Genomic DNA, 27,447 nt, shown 5'->3' with positions numbered 1-27,447 from the left:
AGTGTGCAAATCTTATAATCTTGCCTTACCCGTGCTCTTCTACCTAGGGTTGCCACACAGAATACCAGCTACCCAATTATATTTGAATTTCACATAATATTTTTTACTACAAGCCTTATCTTTAAGCATCCTGTAACTTTGTGACATCTGACAACCCTAACCCTACCAATCTACTCAGGGCAGGAGAGATTGGTTTTAACTAATTCACGTGCAGGGCAATCTCGTTCTCTTTAAGCGTGGTTGGCGCCATGAGCATCATTGGCTCTGGCTCATGGGGGAGGAGAAGCCATCTCCAGCATAAAGTAGATAGGAAAGGGCTTAGAATGAAGAAAGCATAGATGGGGAGATGAGAAACAGGGCTCTGCATTCCCAACCAAACGCACAGAGTGGGAGTCTAGGAAAAACTTCTCAGAGGGAATAGAGAGGATGACACCAGTAATTAGGGTACTTTGGTGGGGAGGGCCTGCTAAAATGGAATAATGCAAGTTTTAAGCAGCCACCAGTGCTAAGTCAGTGCAGGGTGCAACTTCCAAAACTACAAGGTTGAAAAAATAGAAACTGATTTAAAATACATCTATCATCTCTTGGTTAACATAGCAATGGTCAGGGGAATCTGGACTGTTTCGCCACTTGGTGAATCCCGGCTTCAGCACATGTGATAGTACACAGCAGGTTTTGTAACTTAAAGTTCAGTGTCTTCATCTGTAAAATGGAGATGAAGTAATACAGCAGCTTATTGATGAAATGAGATGTAAAGTGATAAGCACAGTGCCCTGGTGCACAGGAAGCATTTCAAAGTGGTAGCCATTATTAATTGAATAATGCAATTCTGATGGGAGTGGCCGTAGTCCCCTTATTTTTATGCCCATCAGAGACAGGCTGTTAGGCCAGAAAGATGCATCATTAATCTAACCCTGTGGATGATTCTTTTACTCTTTTTTTTTTTTTTTTTTTAAAGACACAGTTTCGGTTTGTCACCCAGGCTGGAGTGCAATGGCGCGACCTCGGCTCACTGGAATCTCCACCTCCCAGGTTCAAGCGATTCGCCTGCCTCAGCCTCCTGAGTGGCTGGGATTACAGGCATGCACCACCACGCCTGGCTGATTTTGTATTTGCAGTAGAGACAGGGTTTCACTATATTAGTCAGGCTGGTTTCGAACTCCTACCTCAAATGATCCGCCCGCCTCGGCCTCCCAAAGTGCTAGGATTACAGGCATGAGCCACTGCTCCCAGCCAATTATTTTATTCCAAATTCGTTGGTATCGTTTTGCTGTACTAGATCCTCAAGTGCCATCTTGTGGGTCCAAAAGGCTCTGAGACAATGGACATGGATGAAAGAGCCCACAGTTCTAGAGTTTATCACTAGTCATCATTTGGCTAACTACCCTCCTCACCCCTAACGGTGAAATAACAAACCTTTCCTTTAACTTTCTCATCCCCATACATCATTTGAAGGTGCATGAAAAGCCAACAGGACAGAGCACCAAGGGGATTTATGATTAATGAAAAAGAGGCTGATCTGGATACTCCCAACTTGGATGCCCTGTGACTACTGTTCCTTCCTTTTTATTGTGTCCTTTCCCTTCCTGTGTTTTTAACTTTAGCTCCATGTTTGGACAGATACGCTTACAGATGTGAGAACTGGATTTGGATGTTAGAATTGTCTTTCCATTTTTTTGTCACCCAGGTGCAGTTGCTCAGTTATGGCTCATTGCAGCCTCAACCCCTTGGGCTCAAGTAATCTTCCCACCTCATTTTTTAATTTTTTTCTAGAGATGAGGTCTCACTGTTTTGCCCAGGTTGGTTTCAAACTCCTAGGCTCAAGCAATCCCCTACCTCAGCCTGCCAAAGTGCTGGGATCACAGGCTTGAGCATCTTTGAATAGATACTCTATATACCCCCTTTAATGACAACAAATACAATCCACAGGATAGAATCCTTATTTAACTATCTCACCACCAGCTGGCACATGCACTTCTTTTCAGTGAGAAAACTGCCTTCACAATTGTCCTGGTTTCTTTCAAATTTCTATGGGTGAGGGGAGAAAAGCTGACTATTCTCTTCCTTTGGCTAAAATTAAATCTGCCAGTAACATATGGCCTGGGATTATTCATACAAGAGTATGATAGTAATTGAAATTATCCCCATGGCTTCCTGCTAGAAAGGATAATAAAAAAAGGTGGGAGGAAGAAATTATTATATACACCCAAACACGTGCACTCCTGGTGTTTAGTTTGTCCTTCATGTTAGGTTTGTCTAGGTCTGTTTCATTGCTTTTTTTGTTTTTGTTTTTTAAAAAGACAGAGTCAAGTAGGATCCAAGACTGCCAAATAGGAACAGCTCTGGATTGCTGTTATCAGCAAAAACAAGAGACTGCTGCAGGGTCTGGAGTGGACCTCCGGCAGTCCTACAGCAGAGGGGCCTGACTGTTAGAAGGAAAACTAAGAAACAAAGAAATAACTTCATTAGCAACAAAAAGGATGTCCACTCAGAGACCCTGTCTGAAAGTCACCAACCAAAAAGCCCACAGGTAGATAAATCCACAAAGATGGGAAGAAACCAGCGCAAAAAGGATGAAAATACTCAAAACCAGAACGCCTCTCCTTCTCCAAGGGATCACAGCTCCTCACCAGCAAGGGAACAAGACTGGATGGAGACTGAGTGTGATGAATTGACAGAAACAGGCTTCAGAAGGTGGGTAATAGGAAACTTCTCTGAGCTAAAAGAACATGTTCTAACCCAATGCAAAGAAACTAAGAACGTTGAAAAAAGATTTGATGAAATGCTAAGAAGAATAAACAGCTTAAAGAGGAATATAAATGAATTGATGGAGCTGAAAAACAACACGAGAACTTCGCAAAGCATACACAGGTTTCAACAGCCGAATCGACCAAGCAGAAGAAAGGATATCAGAGATTGAAGATCAACTCAATAAAATAAAATGAGAAGGCAAGATTAGAGAAAAATGAGTGAAAAGAAATGAACAAAGCCTTGAAGAAATATGGGATTATGTGAAAAGACCTAATCTACGTTTGATCGGTGTATCTGAATGTGACAGAGAGAATGAATCCAAGCTGGAAAACACTCTTCAGGATATTATCCAGGGGAACTTCCCCAACCTAGCAAGGCAGGCCAATATTCAAGTCCAGGAAATACAGAGAACACCACAAAGTTATTCCTCAAGAAGAGCAACCCCAAGGCACATAATCATCAGATTCACCAGGGTAGAAATGAAGGAAAAAATGCTAAGGGCAGGCGGAGAGAAAGGTCGGGTTACCCACAAAGGGAAGCCCATCAGACTCACAGTGGATCTCTCGGCAGAAACCCTACAAGCCAGAAGAGAGTGGGGGCCAATATTCAACATCCTTAAAGAAAACAACTTTCAACCTAGAATTTCATATCCAGCCAAAGTAAGCTTCATAAGCGAGGGAGAAATAAAATGCTTTATGAACAAGCAATTGCTCAGAGATTTCATCACCACCAGGCCTGCTTTACAAGAGCTCCTGAAAGAAGCACTAAACATAGAAAGGAACAACCAGTACCAGCCACTTCAAAAACGTACCAAATGTTAAAGAGCATCAACACAGTGAAGAAACTGCATCAACTAATGGGCAAAACAACCAGCTAGCATCAAAATGGCAGGATCAAATTCACACATAACAATATTAACCTTAAATGAAAACAAGCTAAATGCCCCAATCAAAAGACACAGACTGGCAAATTGGATAAAAAGTCAATACCCATTGGTGTGGTGTATTCAGGAGACCCATCTCACTTGCAAACATACACATAGACTCAAAATAAAGGAATGGAAGAAGATTTACCAAGCAAACATAGAGCAAAAAGAAAGCAGGAGTTAAACAATCCTAGTCTCTGATAAAATAGACTTTAAACCAACAAAGATCAAAAGAGACAAAGAAGGACATTACATAATGGCAAAATGATTAATGCAACAAGAAGAGCTAACAATCCTAAATATAAACGCGACCAATACAGGAGCACCCAGATACATAAAGCAAGTTCTTAATGACCTACAAAGAGACTTAGACTCCCACACAATAATAGTGGGAGACTTTAACACTCCACTGTGAATATTAGACAGATCAATGAGACAGAAAATTAACAAGGATATCCAGGACTTAAACTCAGACCTGGACCAAGCAAACCTAATAGACATTTACAGAACTCTCCACCCCAAATCCACAGAATATACATTCTTCTCAGCACCATATCACACCTACTCTAAAATTGACCACATAATTGGAAGTAAATCACTCCTCAACAAATGCAAAAGAAAGGAAATCATAACAAACAGTCTCTCAGACCACACTGCAATCAAATTAGAACTCAGAACTCAGACACTAACTCAGAACCACACAACTTCATGGAAACTGAACAACTGACTCTTGAATGTTGACTGGATGAACAATGAAATGAAGGCAGAAGTAAAGATGTTCTTCAAAACGAACGAGAATGAAGACACAACATACCAGAATCTCTAGGACACATTTAAAGCAGTGTCTAAAGGAAAATTTATAACAATAAATGCCCACATGAGAAGCAAGGACAGATCTAAAATTGACACCCTATCATCAAAATTGAAAGAGCTAGAGGAGCAAGATAAAAAAACTCAAAAGCTAGCAGAAGACAAGAAATAACTAAGATCAGAGCAGAACTGAAGGAGATAGAGACACAAAAAAACCCATCAAAAAATCAATAAATCCAGGAGCTGTTTTTTTAAAAGATCAACAAAGTAAACAGACCACTAGCCAGATTAATAAAGAAGAAAAGAGAGAAAAATCAAATAGATGTAACACAAAATGATAAAGGGGATATCACTACCGATGCCACAGAAATACAAACCACCATCAGAGATTACTACAACTCTATGCACATAAACCAGTAAACCTGGAAGAAATGGATAAATTCCTGGACACTTACACCCTCCCAAGCCTAAACCAGGAAGAAGTTGAAACCCTGAATAGACCAATAACAAGGTCTGAAGTTGAGGCAGCAATTAATAGCTTACCAACCAAAAAAAGCCCAAGTCCAGATGGGTTCACAGCCGAATTCTACCAGACATACAAAGAGGAGCTGGTACCACTCCTTCTGAAACTATTCCAAACAATCCAAAAAGAGGGAATCCTCCCCAAATCATTTTATGAGACCAACATCATCCTGATACCAAAACCCGGCAGAGACTCAACAAGAAAAGAAAACTTCAGACCAATATCCATGATCAACAGATGCAAAAATCTTCAATAAAATACTGGCAAACCGATTGCAACAGCACATCAAAAAGCTTATCCAGGCCGGGCGCAGTGGCTCATGCCTGTAATCCCAGCACTTTGGGAGGCCGAGGCGGATGGATCACGAGGTCAAGAGATCGAGACCATCCTGGTCAACATGGTGAAACCTCGTCTCTACTAAAAATACAAAAAATTAGCTGGGCATGGTGGTGCGTGCCTGTAATCCCAGCTACTCAGGAGGTTGAGGCAGGAGAATTGCCTGAACCCAGGAGGCGGAGGTTGCGGTGAGCTGAGATCGCGCCATTGCACTCCAACCTGGATAACAAGAGCGAAACTCCGTCTCAAAAAAAAAAAAAAAAAAAGCTTATCCATCACGATCAAGTAGGCTTCATCCCGGGGATACAAGGCTGGTTCAACACATGCAAGTCTATAAACGTAATTCACCACATAAACAGAACCAAAGACAAAAATCACATGAATATCTCCATAGATGCAGAGAAGACCTTCAACAAAATTCAACAGCACTTTATGCTAAAAACTATCAATAAACTAGGTATCGATGGAACGTATCTCAAAATAATAAAAGCTATTTACGACAAACCCACAGCCAATGTCATAATGAATGGAAAAAACTGGAAGCATTCCCTTTGAAATCTGGCACTAGACGAGGATGCTCTCTCTCACCACTCCTATTCAATATAGTATTGGAAGTTCTAGCCAGAGCAATCAGGCAAGAAAAAGAAATAAAGTGTATCCACTTAGAAAGGAGGAAGTCAAATTGTCTCTATTTGCAGATGACATGATTGTATATTTTGAAGACCCTATCGTCTCAGCCCAAAATCTCCTTAAACTGATAAGCAACTTCAGCAAAGTCTCAGGATACAAAATCAATGTGCAAAAATCACAAGCATTCCTATACACCAATAACAGACTTAAAGACAGCTGCCATTCACAATTGCTACAAAGAGAATAAAATACCTAGGAATACAACTAACAAAGGACGTAAAGGACCTCTTCAAGGAGAACTACAATCCACTGCTCAATGAAATAAGAGACACAAACAGATGGAAAAACATTCCATGCTCATGGTTAGGAAGAATCAATATCGTGAAAATGGCCATACTCCCTAAAGTAATTTATAGACTCAACACTATCCCCATCAAGCTACCAATGACCTTCTTCACAAAACTGAAAAAAACTACCTTAAACTTCATATGGAACCAAAAGAGAGCCCGCATAGCCAAGTCAATTCTAAGCAAAAAGAACAAAGCTGGAGGCATCATGGTACCAGACTTCAAACTATACTACAAGGCTACAATAATCAAAACAGCATGGTACTGGTACCAAAACAGAAATATAGACCAATGGAAGGGAACAGAGGCCTTGGAGTCAACACCAGACATCTACAACAATCTGATCTTTGACATACCTGACAAAAACAAGCAATGGGGAAAGGATTCCCTGTTTAATAAATGGTGTTGGGAAAACTGGCTAGCCATGTGCAGAAAGCGGAAACCGGACCCCTTCCTGACACCTTACACTAAAATTAACTCCAGATGGATTAAAGACTTAAACATAAGACCTAACACCATAAAAACCTTAGAAGAAAACCTAGGCAAAACTATTCAGGACATAGGCATAGGCAAGGACTTCATGACTAAAACACCAAAAGCATTGGCAACAAAAGCCAAAATAGACAAATGGGATCTAATTAAACTCCAAAGCTTCCGCACAGCAAAAGAAACAATCATTAGAGTGAATCAGCAAGCAACAAAGTGAGGAAAAAATTTTGCAATCTACCCATCTGACAAAGGACTTATATCCAAAATCTACAAAGAACTAAAACAGATTTACAAGAAAAAAACAACAAACCCATTCAAAAGTGGGCAAAGGATATGAACATACACTTTTCACAAGAAGACATATATGAGGCCAACAAACATATAGAAAAATGGCTATCATTACTGGTCATTAGAGAAATGCAAATCAAAACCACATTGAGATACCATCTCATGCCAGTTAGAATGGCACTGATTAAAAAATCTGGAGACAGATGCTGGAGAGGATGTGGAGAAACAGGAACACTTTTACACTGTTGGTGGGAGTGTAAATTAGTACAACCATTGTGGAAGACAGTGTGGTGATTCCTCAAGGACCTAGAAATAGAAATTCCATTTGACCAAGCAATCCCATTACCGGGTATATATCCAAAGGATTATAAATCATTCTATTATAAGGACACATGCACACGAATGTTCACTGCAGCACAGTTTACAATAGCAAAGACTTGGAACCAACCCAAATGCCCATCCATGATAGACTGGACAGGGAAAATGTGGCACATATACACCATGGAATACCATGCAGCCATAAAAAACGAGTTCATGTCCTTTGTAGGGACATGGATGAACCTGGAAACCATCATTCTCAGCAAACTGACACAAGAACAGAAAATCAAACACCACATGTTCTCACTCATAGGTGGGTGTTGAACAATGAGAAAACATGGGCACAGGGAGGGGAGCATCACACACTGAGGTCTGTTGGGTGCGACTAGGAGAGGGACAGTGTGTTGTAGGGAGTTGGGGAGGGACAACATGGGGAGAAATGCCAGATATAGGTGATGGGGATGGAGGCAGCAAACCACACTGCCATATATGTACCTATGCAACAATCCTGCATGTTCTTTACATGTACCCCAGAACCTAAAATGCAATTTTACATATATATATATATATATATATAGAGAGAGAGAGAGAGAGAGAGAGAGAGAGAGAGAGAGAGAGGCGGGGGGGGGGGAGTCTCTCCCTGCCACCCAGGCTGGAGTGTGGTAGTGTATGTCATTTATGACTGGTGTATTCATGTATTGGTGTATTAGTTATCCATTTCTGCATAAATTGCCTCCAAATTTGGTGTCTTGAAACAATCATCATTTATTATCTCACATCATTTATGTGGGTCAGGAATTCAGGAATGGCTTAGCTGGGTAGTTGTGGCTCAGGATCTCATGAGGATGCAAGCAAGATGTTACCTGCAGCTACAGTCATCTGAAAGCTTGACTGGGGGTTGAAGATTTGCTTCTGAGATGTAAGTTGACACTGACTCTTGGCAGAGGGGCTCATTTCTTCACCACTGGATCTCTCCATAGAGCTATTTTTATGTCCTTGTGGTATGACAGATGGCTTTCCCCAGACCAGTGATCCAAGACAGGAATGCTGAAACTGCAATGCCTTTTATGTCCTACCCTCAGAAATCACACATTATCACTTTTGTAATATCAATTACATGGATCAGCCACATACAGTGATGGAGGGGACTACATAAGGACATACATGCAAGGCGAGGATCATTAGGAACCATCTTACCTAATGATCCAGGGGCTGGCTGACCACATTTGGATACCTATTGTAATAACATCTGATGATGCTATAAATAATATTTAAAAAAAATACCTATCCAAGATGATTACCTAATGGTCAATTAACTACTTACCTAATATGTTCTTCCTTCGTCAGTTCACTGAATTTTATTTGGGTAGTACTCGAGCTTACAACAGATATGAGAAGTTCTATTTAGGAAATACCAAAAACTCAAGCAATAAAGAAATAGCTAAATTGTTATTCAACTTAGCTGTTTACTAAAGTGTATTCAGTGTAGCATTTAGAGATACTGATTCACAAATCTCATCTTTAAAATATTAAAATTGACATCAGGCCAGGTGTGGTGGCTCACACCTGTAATCCCAGCACTTTGGGAGGCTGAGTCAGGTGAATCACTTGAGGTCAAGAGTTCAAGACTAGCCTGGCCAACATAGTGAAACCGTACCTTTCATAAAAATAAAAAATTTAGCCAGACATTGTGGCACATGCCTGTAATGCTAGCTACTTGGAAGGCTGAGGTAGAAGGATCACTTGAGCCCAGGAATTCAAGACCAGTCTTTGGCAACATAGTGAGACCCCGTCTCTAAAAAAAATAAAATTAGCCAGGCGCGGTGGCTGTGCCTGTAGTCCCAGCTGCTCAGAGGCTGACATGGGAGGATCACTTGAGCCTAGCAGATGGAGGCTAGTGAGCTGTGGTAGCACCACTGCACTCCAGCCTGGGTGACAGAGAGACCCTGTCTCAAAAAAACAGCAACAAAAAAGGAAATAAAGTATAAAATTGCTTCATCACATGAAATTCTTAAGAAGGAAGGTAAAAATCATTCAAGTGTTAGACATACCCTTACAGCAAAGTATTCTAAGTAAGAATAACTATGCATCAGGCTGGGTGCTTATAATCCCAGCACTTTGGGAGACCAAAATGGGAGGATCACTTGAGCCCAGGAGTTCGTGAGCAGCCTGGGCAACATAGGGAGATCCAGTCTCTACAAAAAAATTAAAAATTAGCTGGGCATGGTGGTGTATGCTCGTAGTTTGAACTAGTTGGAAGGCTCAGGTGGGAGGATCCCTTTAGCTCAGGAAACAGAGGATGCAGTGAGGTGTGATTGTGACACTGCATTCCAGTCTGGGTGAGAGAACAAGACCCTATCTCAAAAAAAAGAAAAATGCATCAGGAGCAGGGAAAGTTCCTGCTCCATCTCCACTCCCATCTCTGGATAACTTGAAGGTTAAGGAATATCTTGTGATATTGTCTGGTGTTCTGCTAATACAGGTACCCATATGCACAAATCAATGAGCAAATTTTACAAATTAAAATCTCAGCATCCATTTTCATTTTATTAAGATATTTTCATATTAGAAGACCTTTCTGAATTTTTATCAAAAGTTAAAATTATAATAATAAAATATGACAAGTGCTGGATGAAGTATTTTAATTTGGTTATATAGCCCATATCATTCTTGCATTATCTCTGGTATAGATTTTACATATTTTTTAAATGAAGAAAGATTAAGTAATTTGCCTAAGGTTCCAAAGAAGTGTCAGAGGTTGAATTTAACACGAATTCAAACTTTCAGTCTGCCAAATTGCCCATATGTTCATTATTCTCATATGATTTTCACTACAAATCCACTTCGGAGGCTTAGAATGAGCAACTTGACAAAGTTCGTAAGCTAGTGAGTGACTGTGCCTTGTGCAGGGACTCAAAATCAGATGCAATGTGTTTTGCTGTAAACATAGAAACAAAATAGATAAGCAATATAGATATCAAATTTGGAAAATGAACCAAATAGGTTATTGAAACAGGCAGGAGTACCCTAGAAGAATGCTTAATCATTCTGTTCAAATTCAGGGTTCAAACATGTCACAAAGGCTAGATCAACAATATCTTGCTTCATAAAAGCAAATTGAAAGAAAAATCATACTTTGTCAGATGTCATGAAAAGAACAAAACTTCATGCAAATGTTTCTGCTCTCACTGGAAGGCAGCTGTGAGGTGCTGTAGCAGGGGCAAAGGAGAGAGGAAAAAAAGCTCAGAAGCTGCTTTATCAGAGCAGGAAACGTTAACGGTAAGAGGTCTGTGTTCAGGGTAGGATTTTGAAAAAAAAAATATATATATATGCTTAGCAGTATTTCACAACCCTCAAGTCTGCTGCTCAAAGGCTATCCTAGAATGAGAGGTATAGTAGGAATGGAACTCAGGCTGAATGGATGTGGAAAGTAAAAGTTCCTCTTCAAAGTTTCCTTTCTTGTTAAAGAATAAATCATAAGTGTGCTAATAACTCTTTGTTAAGCCCTATCCTATTCAGCTGTTAGACATGCTTATAGGCACTTAGTATATTCTATGTCTTTGTACTTTAACCAAGGTATCTGTGCTAGAGGCACTCACAGGCATCTCCCAGCTCACAGCCTATGCTTCTTACCTGTTTAGAAAAGTTGTTAAGTTGTTAGCCAGTCAGGTTTTAGTTTAGATTGTGAGGTCTGGCTCCAGCCAATGGAGATCAGACACAGCAGTAAGAACAACCCCGGCCGGGTGCAGTGGCTCACGCCTGTAATCCCAGCACTTTAGGAGGCCGAGGCGGGTGGATCATGAGGTCAAGAGATTGAGACCATCCTGGTCAACATGGTGAAACCCCATCTCTACTAAAAATACAAAAAATTAGCTGGGCACGGTGGCACGTGCCTGTAATCCCAGCTACTCAGGAGGCTGAGGCAGGAGAATTGCCTGAACCCAGGAGGCGGAGGTTGCGGTGAGTCGAGATCGCGCCATTGCACTCCAGCCTGGGTAACAAGAGCAAAACTCCATCTCCAAAAAAAAAAAAAGAACGACCCCAAATGCGTAAGGGATAAATGTCTGCTTTTCCTTTGTTCGTTGTACTCTCATGGTAAGGTATCTAGTGAGGGTTCCCTTCCTGCAAAAATTGCTTTGTGGGACCAGGCGCAGTGGCTCATGCCTGCAATCCCAGCACTTTGGGAGGCCAAGGTGGGTGAATCACAAAGTCAGGAGTTCAAGACCAGCCTGGCCAAGATGATGAAACCCCGTCTCTACTAAAAATACAAAAATTAGCCAGGCATGGTGGTGGGTGCCTGTAATCCCAGCTACTCAGGAGGCTGAGGCAGATAATTGCTTGAACCCGGGAGGCACAGATTGCACTACTGCACTCCAGCCTGGGTGACAGAGCAAGACTCCATCTCAAAAAAAAAAAAAAATTGCTTTGCTGAGAGATTCTTTGTCTCAGTGCTGATTTTTCTTTACAGCACCAACAATGGAGCACTTCAAACTAGACCCTTTTTGCTCTCTTTGCTTTTCTCCCATACCCTGTCTTTCTTCATATATACTTTGTTTACAAAAAGGTATAAAAATATAATAGTGTCATTGTAAGGATTCTTTCAAATGGTTTAAATATTTTATGAAATATTAATATTAGAAAATGAAGACACTCCTCCAAAAACCATGTGCCCTAAATTTCAAGAAAAAGTGCAGTGCTTCCCTAAACTCCTAACTTGTCTTGCTATCTCAAAAAGCCTTTCTGGGCGGGCATGGTGGCTCACACCTGTAATACCAGCACTTTGGGAGGCCAAAGTGGGCGGATCACAAGGTCAGGAGATCGAGACCATCCTGGCCAACAGAGTGAAACCCCATCTCTACTAAAAACACAAAAATTAGCTGGGTGTGGTGGTGTATGCTTATAATCCCAGCTACTCAGGAGGCTGAGACAGGAGAATCGCTTGAACCTGGGAGTCAGAGGTTGCAGTGAGCTGAGATCACGCCACTGCATTCCAGCCTAGCGACAGAGTGAGACTGCATCTCAGGAAAAAAAAAAAAAAAAAAAGGTCTATCTGAGAGTCTAAGACATCTTATATCAAAATGCAAAACTTAAATAAATAAGTAAATAAATAAAAGAATACCAGGGTGCTAGGGTCATTCAAAATGACCGAGGAACCAAACTGGCTCCTACTGACCAAAGATGGGATGATTTGAGCAAAAAACTGAAAAATTTCAATAGACTGAAATACACTGCATATGTTAACATCTATGAGTTCATACTAAAACAAAAAAATGTTTTACACTAATTAATCACCTTTAGAAGATGCTGGAGGATCAACTCATTCTGAAAGCTAGTAGGTAAAAGGAAGGAATCAGGCATTTGTCTTTCCTGCACTGTATATCTCAGAGTAATCAAATATTTGAAGAGGGGAAATTTTTTCTATAGAAGTATTTGAGCTAATTTATGAGCTAATTTTTTTCTATAGAAGTATTTGAGCTAAATTATAAATAATATGAAACTGCTATAGCGTAACCTCCAGTGAAAACATGGAGTGGCCAGGCATGGTTGCTTATGCCTGTAATCCCAGCACTTTGGAAGGCCAAGACAGGCAGATCACTTGAGGTTAGGAGTTCAAGACCAGCCTGGCCAACAAGGTGAAACCCTGTCTCTACTAAAAATACAAAAATTAGTTGGGCATGGTGGTGTGTGCCTGTAGTCTCAGCTACTTGGGAGGCTGAGGCATAAGAATTACTTGAACCTGGGAGGTGGAGGTTGCAGTGAGCCGAGATTGCACCACTGCACTCCAGCCTGGGCAACAGAGCGAACCTCTGTCTCAAAACAACCAACAACAAACATGGAACTATGCCAAGATCATCAATGACTATTAAAATCATTAAGGGGAACCTTATGAGGGATTTTTATACAGATAGGTCAGGCTAAGAATCTAGACCCACAGATCAACTTTAATATTACAATAAGAGATAACCAGTTATGTGTAACCTAAATGATGCAACAGTAAGTACATACAACCACCTAAGAAGGATTCTTGCCCAAAAAATTAAATTGGAATCTCAGCACACTTCTAGATCTTACTAGCAGTTTTCAGAACCTAAAAAGGTTAGAGAAATAAAAATAAAACCCTAGCAATGCAATCAGCAAAATCCAGAATTTTGGGTAAAATGACCTAGTTTCTTCAACAAATAAATTACAAAGAAGGAATAAGAGATGAAATCATACAAGACACTAAAGAGATATAATCAGTTGAATGCAATTTAGGACAATGTTTGGATCCTCATTCAAACATTTATATAAGCCGGGTGCGGTGGCTCATGCCTATAATCCAGCACTCTGGGAGGCCAAAGCGTGTGGATCACCTGAAGTCAGGCGTTCAAGACCAAGCTGGCCAACATGGTGAAAGCCCATCTCTACTAAAAATACAAAAATTAGCCAGGCCTGGTGGCACACACCTGTAGTCCCAGCTACTCCAGAGGCCGAGGCAGGAGAACTGCTTGAACATGGGAGGCAACTCAGTGAGCAGAGATGGCGCCACAGCACTTCAGCCTGGGGGACAGGGTGAGACTTCGTCTCAAAAAAGAAAAAAAAGGAAAGAATAGGCTTTTCACCAAATTGTGCTAGATTACTTTGATAGTCATACAAAAAAAAAGGGGTGAAATTTATGATATGTAAATAATACTTCAATAAAAGAAATAACTAAATTATTAAAATGCTGGAACAATTGGGACAATTTTAACACTAGATGCTTGATATTTAGGAACACTGTTGATTTTTCTTTTTTTTTTTTTTTAAGACAGTCTCACTCTGTCACCCAGGCTGGAATGCAATGGCGTGATCTCAGCTCACTGCAACCTCCGCCTCCTGGGTTCAAACGATTCTCCTGCCTCAGCTTCCCAAGTAGCTAGGATTACAGGCACCCGCCAACATGCCCAGCTAATTTTTGTGTTTTTAGCAGAGATGGGGTTTCACCATATTGGCCAGGTTGGTCTTGAACTCCTGACTTCGTGATCCACCCACCTCAGCCTCCCAAAGTGCTGGGATTACAGACGTGAGCCGCTGAGCCCAGCCCATTGTTGATTTTTTAAAGTGTAATAATGGTATTGTGCTTATGCTCTTAAGAAAGTCTTTATTTTGGCCAGGCGTGGTGGCTCACACCTATAAATCCCAGCACTTTGGGAGGCCGAGGCTTGAACCTGGGAGGCGGAAATTGCAGTATGCTGAGATTGGGCCACTGCACTCCGGTCTGAGGGACAGAGTGAGACTCCATCTCAGAAAAAAAAAAAAAAGGAAAAAGAAAAAAAGGTTTTTATTTTAGATATATGTACTAAAACATTTTAGGATAAAATATGACTTGGAGAATTTGCTTCAAAATAACTGAGGGGGACAGGGAGTGGGTGGGGCTATACATGAAAAAAAAAATAAGTCTTGAATTTTTTTTAACTTTTTTCCTGGCTTTTATTTCAAAAGCAGGTATATTCCTGAAAGGTCTTAACTTTTTAATTGCTAAACATCGTGATGGACACATAGAAGGTCATTATACTCTATTTTTACTTTTTGTAAATGTTTGAAGTTTCCAAAAAATTTTTAAAACACAACTTAAATTAAAAAACTCTTTTTGGTATTTTTCTGACAGCCCTACAGTTACTTTAAAAAATCATCATCTGTTTCAGTCATCACTCATTCTGCACCTGGGATACTAAGGATGCATACTACTTTGTAGTTGTTTTTATTATGTGACAGAGGAAGTACACCAGACATGTAAGTAGCTCCCAACATGATTTAAAAGCCACCATCAACTGGTTGAGGTGGCTCACACCTGTGATCTCAACACTTTGGGAGGCCAAAGCAGGCAGATTACTTGAGTCCAGGAGTTCGAGACTATCCTAGGCAATGAGGCGAAACCACCGTCTCTCCAAAAAGTACAAAAATTAGCCGAGTGTGGTGGTGTGTGCCTGTAGTCCCAGCTACTCAGGAGGCTGAGGTGGGCAGATTGCTTGAGCCCAGGAGGCGGAGGGTGCAGTGAGCCAAGATCATGCCACAGCACTCCAGCCTGTGTGACAGAGTGAGACCTGGTCTCAAAAAAAAAAAAAGCCACCATCATCATGATTTCTAAATGATTTTTTTTTTTTTTGAGATGGAGTCTCACTCTGTCATCCAGGCTGGAGTGCAGTGGCACTATCTTGGCTTATTGCAACCTCTGCCTGCTGGGTTCAAGTAATTCTCCTGCCTCAGCCTTCCGAGTAGCTGGGACTACAGGCATGAGCCACCTTGCCCAGCTACTAAACGTTTTATGTGATACTTCTGAGCTTAAAGAGAATAAACACAATAATCAGTTTTGGTGAAATCATCTAAAAATTCACCTAAAGCTTAGGAACAGACAGATGGACTGTAGTTTCATTTGCTATGAACTAAAATCATTAGCTAATTTACGAGATAAAGCATGTTTAAAATATCTTACAGAGTTGGAATAAAAACTGACATTACATGGTTTAAGTTTTACATAGTAAGTCATTTGTTTTTTCTTTTTTTTTTTTTACAGGTCCCCACTCTGTCAAGGCATTTGTTTTCTAATATGAGTTCCATGAGAATAGTTATGTCTTGTTTGGTATGGGAGCTGCCACATTATAGAGCAGATGCTCAGAAACTATTAAGGTTTGTTGAATTTGTTAAGTCAACTGAAAACATAGAAAATCATTATTAATTAAAATGTGTTTCTACTTAAAATATACCAGAATCTCTATATCTAAGAGTAGTTCCTTTTGGCCCCATAACCTCCATCAGCTATAAAATTAATGTCCACTTTCAACTATAAAGGGTAGATTTTGCACTAAACCAGAAAAAAAATCACCTCTTTATATTGGCAGGGGTCATTTTAACCTGTCATATTTGGTTTGGATACACTTCTAACCACCTCCCCTCACCTTCTGTGCACGTGCGCAGGCATACTCACTGCTCCCTACACTAGTTAATACTATATTGCCACTCAAGTCAGAAACTGGGCATCATCTTTGACTCCTGTTTATTCCTGGCACCAAGTTGCATTACTTCTATGTATCTTAGATTACAATTTGTCCACTTCTTTCTTCCTCACTGTCCCAAGAATAGCTCATCCAAATGAGACTTTATTACTGGGCCTGACTCTGACTGTGCCTCCTCCAAACCAACCTAAGCTACAAGTGAGAGCAAATCATGCCCTTATTTAAATTTTTCCAATGGCTTGTCATTTGTCCTCAGAATAAATCAGAAACTCTTTAGGTTGATGTTCAGGGCTCTTCTACAATCTAGTCTGTTTCATCTCCCCTTCCCAACCCTTGTTCATTACTACCTCCCACCATACACATTTACTTGCTGAAATAATCATGCTTTCCAGGCTTTTATGTGTTTCCTTTCTCTAACAGTCTCTTCTCTCCACATACCAATCTCTATGCATCTTTTAGCTCTTAGCTTAAATGTTATTTCTTTTTGGGTACTGTTAGAGCCCCCACTCCCACCCCCCACTTACTCCAGAAAGAGTAGTAATCATATATATGTATGTTTTTTGAGACAGAGTCTTATTCTGTTACCCAGGCTGGAGTCCATTGGTATGATCACAGCTGGGCTCACTGCAGCCTCAACCTCCCAGGCTCAGGGGACCCTTCCATCTCAGCCTCTCAAGTAGCTGAGACTACAGGCACAAGCCACCACGCCCAGCTGATTTTTGTTGAGATGGGATTTTGCTATGTCACCCAGGCTGGTCTTGAACTCCTGGGAACAAGCAATCTGCCTGCCTTGGCCTACTAAAGTGGTAGAATTACAGGTGTGAGCCATTGCACCTGGCCTTTCATATTGTATAAACTCTTCACTTGTCCAAACCTTTCACTAGACTATAAACCAGGATGTAGTCTAGTGTACCCAGAATAGTTACCCCAAATAGTGCTTGGCTCAAAGATGATATTCAAATCTTTAGTGAATTAACAATTTTTGTTAAAGGTAACTAGTAATAATTTAGCTTCATAAACCTCAATTTGGTTTCATGTAATCTATAAGTATGTGTGCTTCTTCATTCCATCCCAACCTCCACCTACAAACCTTTACCTACAGAGATGTGGTAGAGACTGCCACTAAAACCATTCTCTCCCTCCATAGTAATAACTGGACCTGGGGCTGGGTGCGGTGGCTCACACCTGTAATCCCAGCACTTAGGGAGGCCGAGGTGGGTAGATCACCTGAGGTCGGGAGTTCGAGATCAGCCTGACCAACATGGAGAAACCCCCATCTGTACTAAAAACACAAAATTAGCTGGATATAGTGGCACATGCCTAATTCCAGCTACTTGGGAGGCTGAAGCAGGATAATCGCCTGAACCCAGGAGGCAGAGGTTTCGGTGAGCTAAGATCGTGCCACTGCACTACAGCCTGGGCAACAAAAGCAAAACTCCGTCTCAAAAAAAACCCAAAAAAACAAAAACTGGACGTGGAAGTAGGAACCATGCTTCCCACCACCTCTTGCAGCTATATGTAGCTTCACCTTATTTGCCTAAAAGGGCTTGGACTTCCATAACTCCTCCCTTCAGACTGACAAAAATGAAGGCAACTAATCTTGGAAGCCATGTTTTGAAACTGGCAACATCACTGTGAGCTTAGGTCCTTGAAATACTATACTGCATGGAAAGCATAGGACAGACATGTGAGAAATATGCTAATTTTATCAGAGCCACTGCACTTCTTTTAATTAAGAGAAGGGGTCTTGGTCTGGTGTCCAGGCTGGAGTGCAGTGGTGATCTTAGCTCACTGAAGCCTCAAACTCCTGAACTCAAGGGGACCTCCCACCTCAGCCTCCTAAGTGGCTAGGACTACAGGCAGACGCCACCACACTCAGCAATTTTGGGGTCTCTTTGTTATAACTATTATTACCATAAGGACTAACTGCTACACAGGGTATAAACAGACAGATGAAATGGAAGACTTAAGATATTCAGAAACACTGTGTTAATCTAATAGATTAAAATTTCCCGTAACATGAAAAACAGCATTAGTAGCAACCATGGGTCATGTACAGAAATTAGAAAATTTCAAATCTACTTTAAAATATTTTCCTTGCTTTTCCAACTTGGGCCTGGCAGAATAGCTCCCACAAACAAGGGTGGTGAGACGGGCTGTTCTGCAATCAAGGTGGTGACCTGAGAATACACCACCCACATTCACAAGAACATCCACGGAGTGGGCTTCAAGCGGCATGCCCCTCCGGCACTCGAGATATGAAGGAGATGGAAATTCCAGATGTGTGCATTGATGCCAGGCTCAACAAAGCTGTCTGGGCCAAAGGAATAATGTCCCATACCATATCCGTGTGTGGTTGTCCCAAAAACGTAATGAGGACAAAGATTCACCAAACAAGCTCTATGCTAGGTTACATATGTACCTGTTACCACTTTCAAAACTCTACATACAGTCAATATGGATGATAACTGCTGATCATCAAATAAAGTTACACAAATGTCCAAAAAAATTCTTCCTTAATGAGAAACAACTGAAAGTGATTTGAGGCAAATTAACAAAATTACCAAGAAATTAAGTAAAAATAAAAATAGCAACTTAGAGGGTGGCTGCCACTTTATAAACTAGCCCACGGAAAAAGAGACAAATGTTAGATAATAAATCACAAACCAGCTTCTTAAGTGATCACAAGCCAGCACCAGGCAAATCAAAGACAAAATGGGCAGATTCCATACTTAAAAACATGCCAAGCCCACATGGAAATAAATACCTAACAGAATGGACTAAAAATCTTCAGAGAAAAAAAAAATTTTTTTAGATGGTGTCTCACTCTGTCACCCAGGCTGGAGTGCAGTGGTGCGATCTCAGCTCACTGCAACCTCTGCCTCCTGGTTCAGGCAATTCTTCTGCCTCAGCCTCCCGAGTAGCTGAGACTACAGGCATGCGCCACCACATTCAGCTAATTTTTTTTTTTTAAGAGACAGGTTTTCGCCACCACGTTGGCCAGGATGGTCTCGATCTCCTGACCTTGTGATCCACCCGCCTCGGCCTCCCAAAGTGCTGGGATTACAGGCGTGAGCCACCGCAGCCAGCCATTTTTTCAGTATTTTTAGTAGAGACAGGGTTTCACTATCTTGGCCAGGCTGGTCTTGAACTCCTGACCTCTTGATCCACTCAACTTGGCCTCTCAAAGTGCTGGGACTACAGGCGTGAGACACCGTGCCTGGCGAAAAAAAATTTTAAGAGTCACAAGAAAGACAAATGACAGAGAAAATTTTAAATGACTGATTTTTTTCTGTCACCGTTTTAAGAAGCTACTTCAAAGCCCCTAAGTTCTTACAACAGAATGGCCGCAGAGATAAAATGAAATGTATCAGTTTTCCATGGCCACATTTATCTATCTCAGAGCCAGTACAAAAACACTACTACTAAGCCAGGTATGGTGATTCATGCTTGTAATCCCAGCATTTTGGAGGCCAAGGCAGACAGATAGCTTGAGTTCAGGAGTTCAGGACCAGCCTGGGGAATGTGGCAAAACCCATCTCTCCAAAAAATACAAAACATTAGCCAGGCATGGTGGCGTGCACCTGTAGTTCCAGCTACCAGGGAGGCTGAGGTGGGAAGACTGCCTGAGCCCAGAAGGTTGATGCTGCAGTGAGCTATGATCACACCGCTGCACTCCAGCCTGGGCAACAGAGTGAGACCCTGTCTCAAAAAAAAAAAAAATTATAGATGATAAAGGGAAACTACTGGCTGGGCACGGTGGCTCATGCCTGTAATCCCAGCACTTTGGGAGGCCGAGGCAGGCAAACCATGAGGTCAGGAGTTTGGGACCAGCCTGGCCAACATAGGGGACCCCATCTCTACAAAAATGAAAAAATTAGCTGGGCATGGTAGAATGTACTAGTGCCAACTACTCAGGAGGCTGAGGTGGGAAGGCAGGAGGACTGCTTAAGCCCAGAAGGTTAAGGCTGCTGTCAGCTAAGATCACGCCACTGAACTCCAGTTTGGATGACAGAGTGAGACCCTGTCTTAAAAAAGAAAAAAAGCAAAATTCTAAGAAAAATACAAGATCTACAGTCATGAAAAAGGTCTACCACTTAACCACTCAAGTACTTGAAAAGTACCATAATAAAAAACAAAGTAGTAAACATAGTTGGCTTTAAAGTAATGACTTTATTAATAAATATACATCGATATGATGATGTAGATACAAATCATGAACACTACTCCATTCCCATACACATAATTGCACACGAGTAGCTCAAGTTCATGGACATAAAAACATACACAGTATCTATTCAGACTTTTTACAGCAGAGGACAGCGTGCTTATTATCAGTTAATTGTTAATTATTTTCTCCAAAATTACCTGTGGAAAAAAGAAATTGTGAAAACTTAAAGAATCAAAGTGATCTGATTACTTTAAATCACACACTTGATTTACTATAGCATTAAATTTTCCAAAAATTAAATACACTTTATGTGAGAACACAGATTTATATACTTGGAGGAGGAGGGAAAATAAAAAAGGAAAGATTCAGATACATCCTAGAGTTTAACAGCATACAGTTAAGCTATAATAAAAATAAAAATAGAATAGCATCAAAATTCTTTATGTCCAAGGAAAAATTGTTTTAAAAAGCCATTGTGAATTCTTTATATTACTATAAAGGGATCACAAAATTTTACTGCATATACAGACAATGACAGAGTAGCAGTTATCAATATCCCCTGAATTGTTCTTTTAAAGCTTCTTAGAATATAAAGGAGAAATTTACTTTTTTTTTCTTTAGATCACACACAGTGTCTATTTTTACACTGAATGGGTCACCTTTAACCTAATAAATTGACCCAAATATATATTTTTTTCTCCTTTAACTCAAAGAAACGCTATTCTTAGTTCATGAAAATAGACATGTAAATTCACACAAACATCAGTTTGGAATCAATATTACTCTGACAGATGTTTCTTTTAAAAAGTAAATAAAAAATATAAAGATTTTTAGTCTAATTGAAACACTGATTTGTTTAAATGTCCCTAAATATTAAAAATTAAACCAGATACTCACTTTCTTCCAATACATTGTGCCAATAAATTTAATACCCAGTGCAAAACTCTAAAGATAGTATCAAAATCATCCTAAATATTAGTTATGCAAGGTTATAGCTGTCAAAAATGAAAATTTCATGTTATTAGCTCCTTATTTGCTAATATGATAAATAAGGCATGTTAAAATACTTTTTAAAGAAAAAAGTAATGCAAACTTACTTGAATTGCAGATCATTTTCTGACCGTTTAAATATAGAATAATGAAACCTATTTTGTGAAGAACAGAATTACACAGTATAAAATTAGCAATTTACCTTTCAAGAAACAAACATACAGTGGGGGAGAAAAGGCCAGTTTTCCCCAACTGAATATATTAAAGTATAGGCAACTGTTTAACATGCTATTTCAGTGTTTATCATAACAAGAGACAGTGTTACAAAAGATGTACAATGTAGTCTTTAGGTTATATAGCAGTAAAAATATTTAAATTTTAAGACTTCATTCATGTTATTACTTAGATGTCTTCTCTTCAGCATGGCACCAGTAAACTGTTCACAGGGAGAAAAGTAAGCGGAATCAGGAGATGCTCACCAGTGCATAGATCTAATACTCCAGGTAACCACTCCGATGAACAGTAAGTTCAGCTTTCTAAATAATGTTATCCATTTACAACTGTAGCCATTTGCCCCTCCCTTTTTTTCCTGGGACATAGCTCCTGATAATAAACACTGTTATGAACATGCCTCCTTTAGTTGATCTCACTATTTCATGAACAAGTATAAAAAATCATTATACAATAATACACCTGTTTTATCTTCTGACACACAGCACAGCACCAGTAAGTAGATGTGCTGGAGGGCAGAGGAAGAGGAATGAATGTAGGAAAGGCAGGAGAGAAAGGGTAGGGTATGTATAACAAAATAAGGAAGGAAAATAAACTGAAAGGGAAATGTCAAATGGACTTACTATAAAACACAACAATCAAATCTTTGACAACGGTATGCCTTATTCTATGGCAGAACATTAAACAACTGTCTTTAGAAACTGGCTTGAAAGAGATTTCTAAGCAGTCAACTGCTAAACATCATCTTGAGAAACAGCTAAATGACAGATACATATGGAGAGTAGGTATGAACATACGAATAAAGAGGCAAGCATTTGTGTGTGTCAGAAGTTATACTCTTCTGAGTAAATTATTAAAAATCTTGTATTTTAAGCTTCTGCAAGAAGCTCTTGTAGCAATTTAGCTGCCAGAATGTTATAACTGATTATGTAGCCATCCAACATCGTTCTCTACGGTTTGTGCAAAGCTAATATTCTTGAGGTCACTGTCTTAGATGCCAGTGCACACAGTCCCCACATATAATGCAACACCTCTTACTGTAAAGAGCAGCATAAAGTCCAGCTCATTGTGTCAGGCATCACTGGAACACCTGAAGGCTTGCTGCTTTTTTCCTGATAAAAAGGTATGAAACATGACATCCATTTGCAATCAGAGTTTGCATTAACTGAGAGCAAGCCCAAAAAAACACAACATGTGCCCTTTTAAAATTTTAATTATTTTAAAGGTTTTTGGGTCCTGCAATTCTATATTTTAATCTCAAAGGCATTTAAAATCCCAAACACAAACATTGTAACTTTAAAGTTCAGTGGAATTTTTTCAAGTCTGAGGTTTATAATATTTTATTTAGAACTCAGAATAAATAAAATGTATAACAAGAAACATTACTTTCAGAAAGGAAAGAAGAAAGATTTCTCTCTGTCCCTACTATACATAACTAGTTAATATTTTTTTTCCCTTCTATCTTGCTTCTAAAGCAAACATTATTGGGGGAAAAAAAATCTTTTGGATGAAATGGTCTCACTGGAGCCACAATAAGATTTTTACTTAAACTAACCAACATACTTTTTACATGTTTCATGCATAGATGAATTCCTATATGTTTTTTAATATTTGGGTTCTGATGGTCAGGAAATGCATTCTGTTTATACCAGTTTTACAGGCTACCATTCAATTTGTGTCCTTTGGTAGATATAAACCTGAAAACAAAGTAAGTGCTAATGCAATGGGACAATTTCTGAGAAAAACTAAAAAATTCCAAATAAATGAGCAACATTAATAAAAAAAAATTTTTTTTTTTTTTTTTTTGAGACAGTCTTGCTCTGTCGCCTAGGCTGGAGTGCAGTGGCGTGATCTCAGCTCACTGCAACCTCCGCCTCCTGGGGTTAAGCAATTCTCCTGCCTCAGCATCCCAAGAAACTTGGATTGTAGGTGCCCGCCACCACGCCCAGTTAATTTTTGAATTTTTGTAGAGATGGGGTTTCACTATGTTGGGCAGGCTGGTCTTGAACTCCCAACCTCAAGTGATCTGCCCACCTTGGCCTCCCAAAGTGCTGGGATTACAGGGGTGAGCCACCACGCCCAGCCAATAAATGCTTTTAAACATAATACTTTACAACTTTCTATATGAAAGGCAAAATATAGCAACTATAGCGACATGCAAACCTAGAGAATGTTTCTTTTTCTATTATATGAAATATGCTATCCTCAGAATGTACTGTATTTCACCAAAAATGTAATGTGCGGTTTTTATAAAATAGTTTAAATTTTCTGTAAATATGAATTGTTTGTAGTGTTTGGTATATATGCTCATAGGCAATTAAAAAATACATAACCTATCACTGCTCAAAGGCAAACACTAAAAAATTATTTTAGGAATAATGGTTAAATCAATTAATGCCATGTAGATCAATAAATTACAAGCTGCTTAAACCCAGAACATTAAAAATAAATTTCTGAACATTTGAAGTGGAGGTAAATGCCAAAGCATACAAATATCTGTGTCCTGTCTTGTGAAAATAAATGTTACAAAAACTCACACAGCCATTACCTCAAGTAATCTGGATTCATTAGTCTGCTCTTTTACTCCATCAGTTAAAACTACATTAGATAGTGTCTTTATTATATTGTAGGCTTACTTCACAAACTAAAAGGTATAATGGTTTCAGTTGTTTATCACATAAAGCATCTATTTAGAATGGCCTCAAAGTAGTAATGAAACATGAGACATGATCATAACTCTAAAGGAAAAGCAAAAATGATTTAGTTAGGTGTTACACTTGAACCTATGTACAAATACAACGCCACTGCTCATGCCCTGAGTGCATCTGTCAGCATATGGCAGTTTCTGAGCTAAAGCAGGACCAAAAAACCAAATAGGAAAACAAATTTGGAAAGCCCACACCATAAAACTATGTGTATCAAAATAAAACCAACAAGCTTTGGGATTATTCACAATCTTCCTTCTAAACCTGGCCCTCTTTTCCTGCCTCATTCATTCATTGGGTGGTTTGACTTCACTGCTAGTTTCCTCTACCCCACGAATTGCTCTGCTATGCATCATAGGGTAAGGAAAAGCAGCAGTGCCACAGCCATAACCAAGATCAGCAAGACGGGATAGAGCTTTAATGCTACCTGGAGGTCTCCCTGGGCTGACTTTGTATCCCGCAGCTTTAGTTGTCCCCAGAGGTCTGCCTGGACTTGTCTTAAATCCAGCTGCTTTGGTGGTTCCCAGGGGTCTGCCTGTGCTGGTCCGGTATCCTGCTGATTTGGTGGTTCCCGAAGGCCGGCCACGCTTACCAGATCGGTTGAGATTCTTCTTTTTCTTTAGTTCGTCTTTTATTTCTATGCTTCTACCACTTGTAGTCTGCAAGTGTGACTCATTTAATGGGTCTTGCCTCTGACAAACCATTGGTTTGTGGCTGACTGTGTGGCTGTATTTGCTTTGCTGGGAGGAATATATGTCAAACTGATCAGCAGCTCTCAAGGCATCTTCATTGAGGCAGGAAGGCTTGCCAGGCCCACAGAAAGCTGGATTACTGCTGGCAACAGGATGCATCATTTTCTACCAAAAATAAAAGACAAATATGTATAAATACACATATACAAATATATTATCTGTATGCAGCATTCAGTGGGAAAACAGTCTGTCTTCCAACAACTATGCAGACTACCTAAAATTAGGCTGACAGGCAGGACTCCAGACCACTTATAAACAAACACACATCAGCAGACTCAAGGATACTTGTTCTTCTCAATTTAATCATAGGACAAACATCATACAAGATAACTCAATTATAATACTGATTTCATAGCCATAATGTTCTCTGATTAGGAACCGGAAAAGCAGGTAAGTCAAAAACAAATGTTCTATTTTGTGGGCTTTTCTCTTCAAGATACTAAACCTCAAAAGAATAGCAAAGCCAAGAACTCTTATGAACCTAATTCTTTTTTTCAGTTTGCCTGATATTCTTTAGAATGCCTCCGGTTGGCCTTTTATTGTATTTCTCACACGTATACTTCTGACCTGACCACAGTTTCCACAAGATGGACGCTTCATCGTTATTGCAATTTATTATTTATGCAGAACCCTGAGTATATGTTACACTTCACAAAAGACAGAATGTGCCAAGCAATGAACACAATCTCTACTGCTTCTTGGCCTTTTGGCTAAGATCAAGTATAAACACAATCTCTTGGCCCAAGGTACTGACTCCCTTCAAACATCCTCCATCCCAACAGAAGGCAGTACCCATACAAAAGGTAAACAAGGGTTTCCAGCAGCTAAAATGAGTGAACATTATACAAATGTTTAAGACTTATACTACAAAAATATAGGTAACAACCATAATAAAATATCTTTTTTTTTTGAGATAGGTCCTGTTCTGTCGTGATCTAGGCTCACTGCAACCTCCACCTCCCAGGTTCAAATGATTCTCCTGCCTCAGCCTCCTGAGTAGCTGGGATTACAGGTACGTGCCACCACACCTGGCTAATTTTTGTATTTTAAGTAGAGATGGGGTTTCACCATGTTGGTCAGGCTGGTCTCGATCGCCTGACCTTATGATCCACCCGCCTCAGCCTCCCAAAGTGCTGTGATTATAGGCGTGAGCCACCACACTTAGCCAATACCTCCTATTTTCATGGTATATTTATCAAGACAAAAAGTTGAATGTATGGCCGGGTGTGGTGGCTCACACTTGTAATTCCAGCACTTTAGGAGGCCGAGGCAGACAGATCACAAGGTCAAGAGACAGAGAACATCCTTGCCAACATGGTGAAACCCCACTTCTACTTTAAAAAATGCAAAAATAGCTGGGCGTAGTGGCAGGCGCCTATAGTCCCAACTGCTTGGGAGGCTGAGGCAAAAGAATCACTTGAACCCGGGAGGTGGAGGATACAGTGAGCCGAGATCATGCCACTGCACTCCGGTCTAGCAACAGAGTGAGACTCTGTCTCAAACAAACAAAAAAAAAGGTGAATGTACAACATTGCTTTCTCCCTTGATTATAAATATAATGTGGATCATTTTCCCTTACACAAGCCCTGTGACTTCTTAAACAGTCCAGCCATGCATGGTGGCATCAGCTATTAGGGAGGCTGAGGTGAGAGGACCACTTGAGCCCAGGAGTTTGAATCCAGCCTGGGCAACATAGCAAGAATCCCGCACTTAAAATAGAAAAAAAAAGGTCAAAGTCTGTTTTGTCTGTAAGGACATCCCTGTGATTTTTTTTTTTAAACAAAGGACTTATTAAAACCACCACCACAAGAAACCAGCTAAAAATAGCCATATCACTTAGAGGAAATGAGTTTTATAGCAACTACGGTATTATGTTGTGATCAGATAAGAGAAATAAAGATATGGGTTCCAATTCGTATTCAGAAAAAGAGTCACAAATGTATATTAAGGGCTAGCCCCAAGTTGTTAAGAGATATTTATGTGCACCCTTCATAAATGTAAAAATGCACCAAAACCTCAATTAAGAAAACAGCTACTCCCAGAGGCTGCAAACAGGTAATAACATTAGCCAAAACCACTGTAAACTTACTTTAGTTTATAAAGGCAAAAGGAAATGAGAATGAAGTCACAGAATCAAATTCTGTTAAATTATGAAATATTTGCTGAAAATCAACAGATACAGGTAGCTTATTGGCAAGCTGGCTTAAAG

General features: G+C 40.0%; 1 protein-coding gene across 2 annotated transcripts in view; it reads right to left on the bottom strand.

Annotated features, from left to right (window-relative positions):
* TXNDC15 (thioredoxin domain containing 15) overlaps positions 1-27,447 on the bottom strand; it is a 55,712-nt gene that overhangs the window by 22,746 nt on the left and 5,519 nt on the right. For both annotated transcript variants that reach the window (XM_012438228.2, XM_012438289.2), the window contains exon 2: positions 24,914-25,343. In XM_012438228.2, the coding sequence (XP_012293651.1) occupies positions 24,914-25,340 (427 nt within the window). In that variant the 5' untranslated portion in view covers positions 25,341-25,343. The remainder of the gene's footprint in view (positions 1-24,913; positions 25,344-27,447) is intronic.

The sequence above is a fragment of the Aotus nancymaae genome, unplaced genomic scaffold (genome assembly GCF_030222135.1).
Source record: "Aotus nancymaae isolate 86718 unplaced genomic scaffold, 86718_ANA_hifiasm-v0.15.2.pri h1tg000064l_1, whole genome shotgun sequence".
In the NCBI taxonomy this organism is placed as follows: Eukaryota; Metazoa; Chordata; class Mammalia; order Primates; family Aotidae; genus Aotus; species Aotus nancymaae.
The sequence above is the reverse complement of the archived record's forward strand: the minus strand, read 5'-3'. Positions and strand labels throughout refer to the sequence as shown.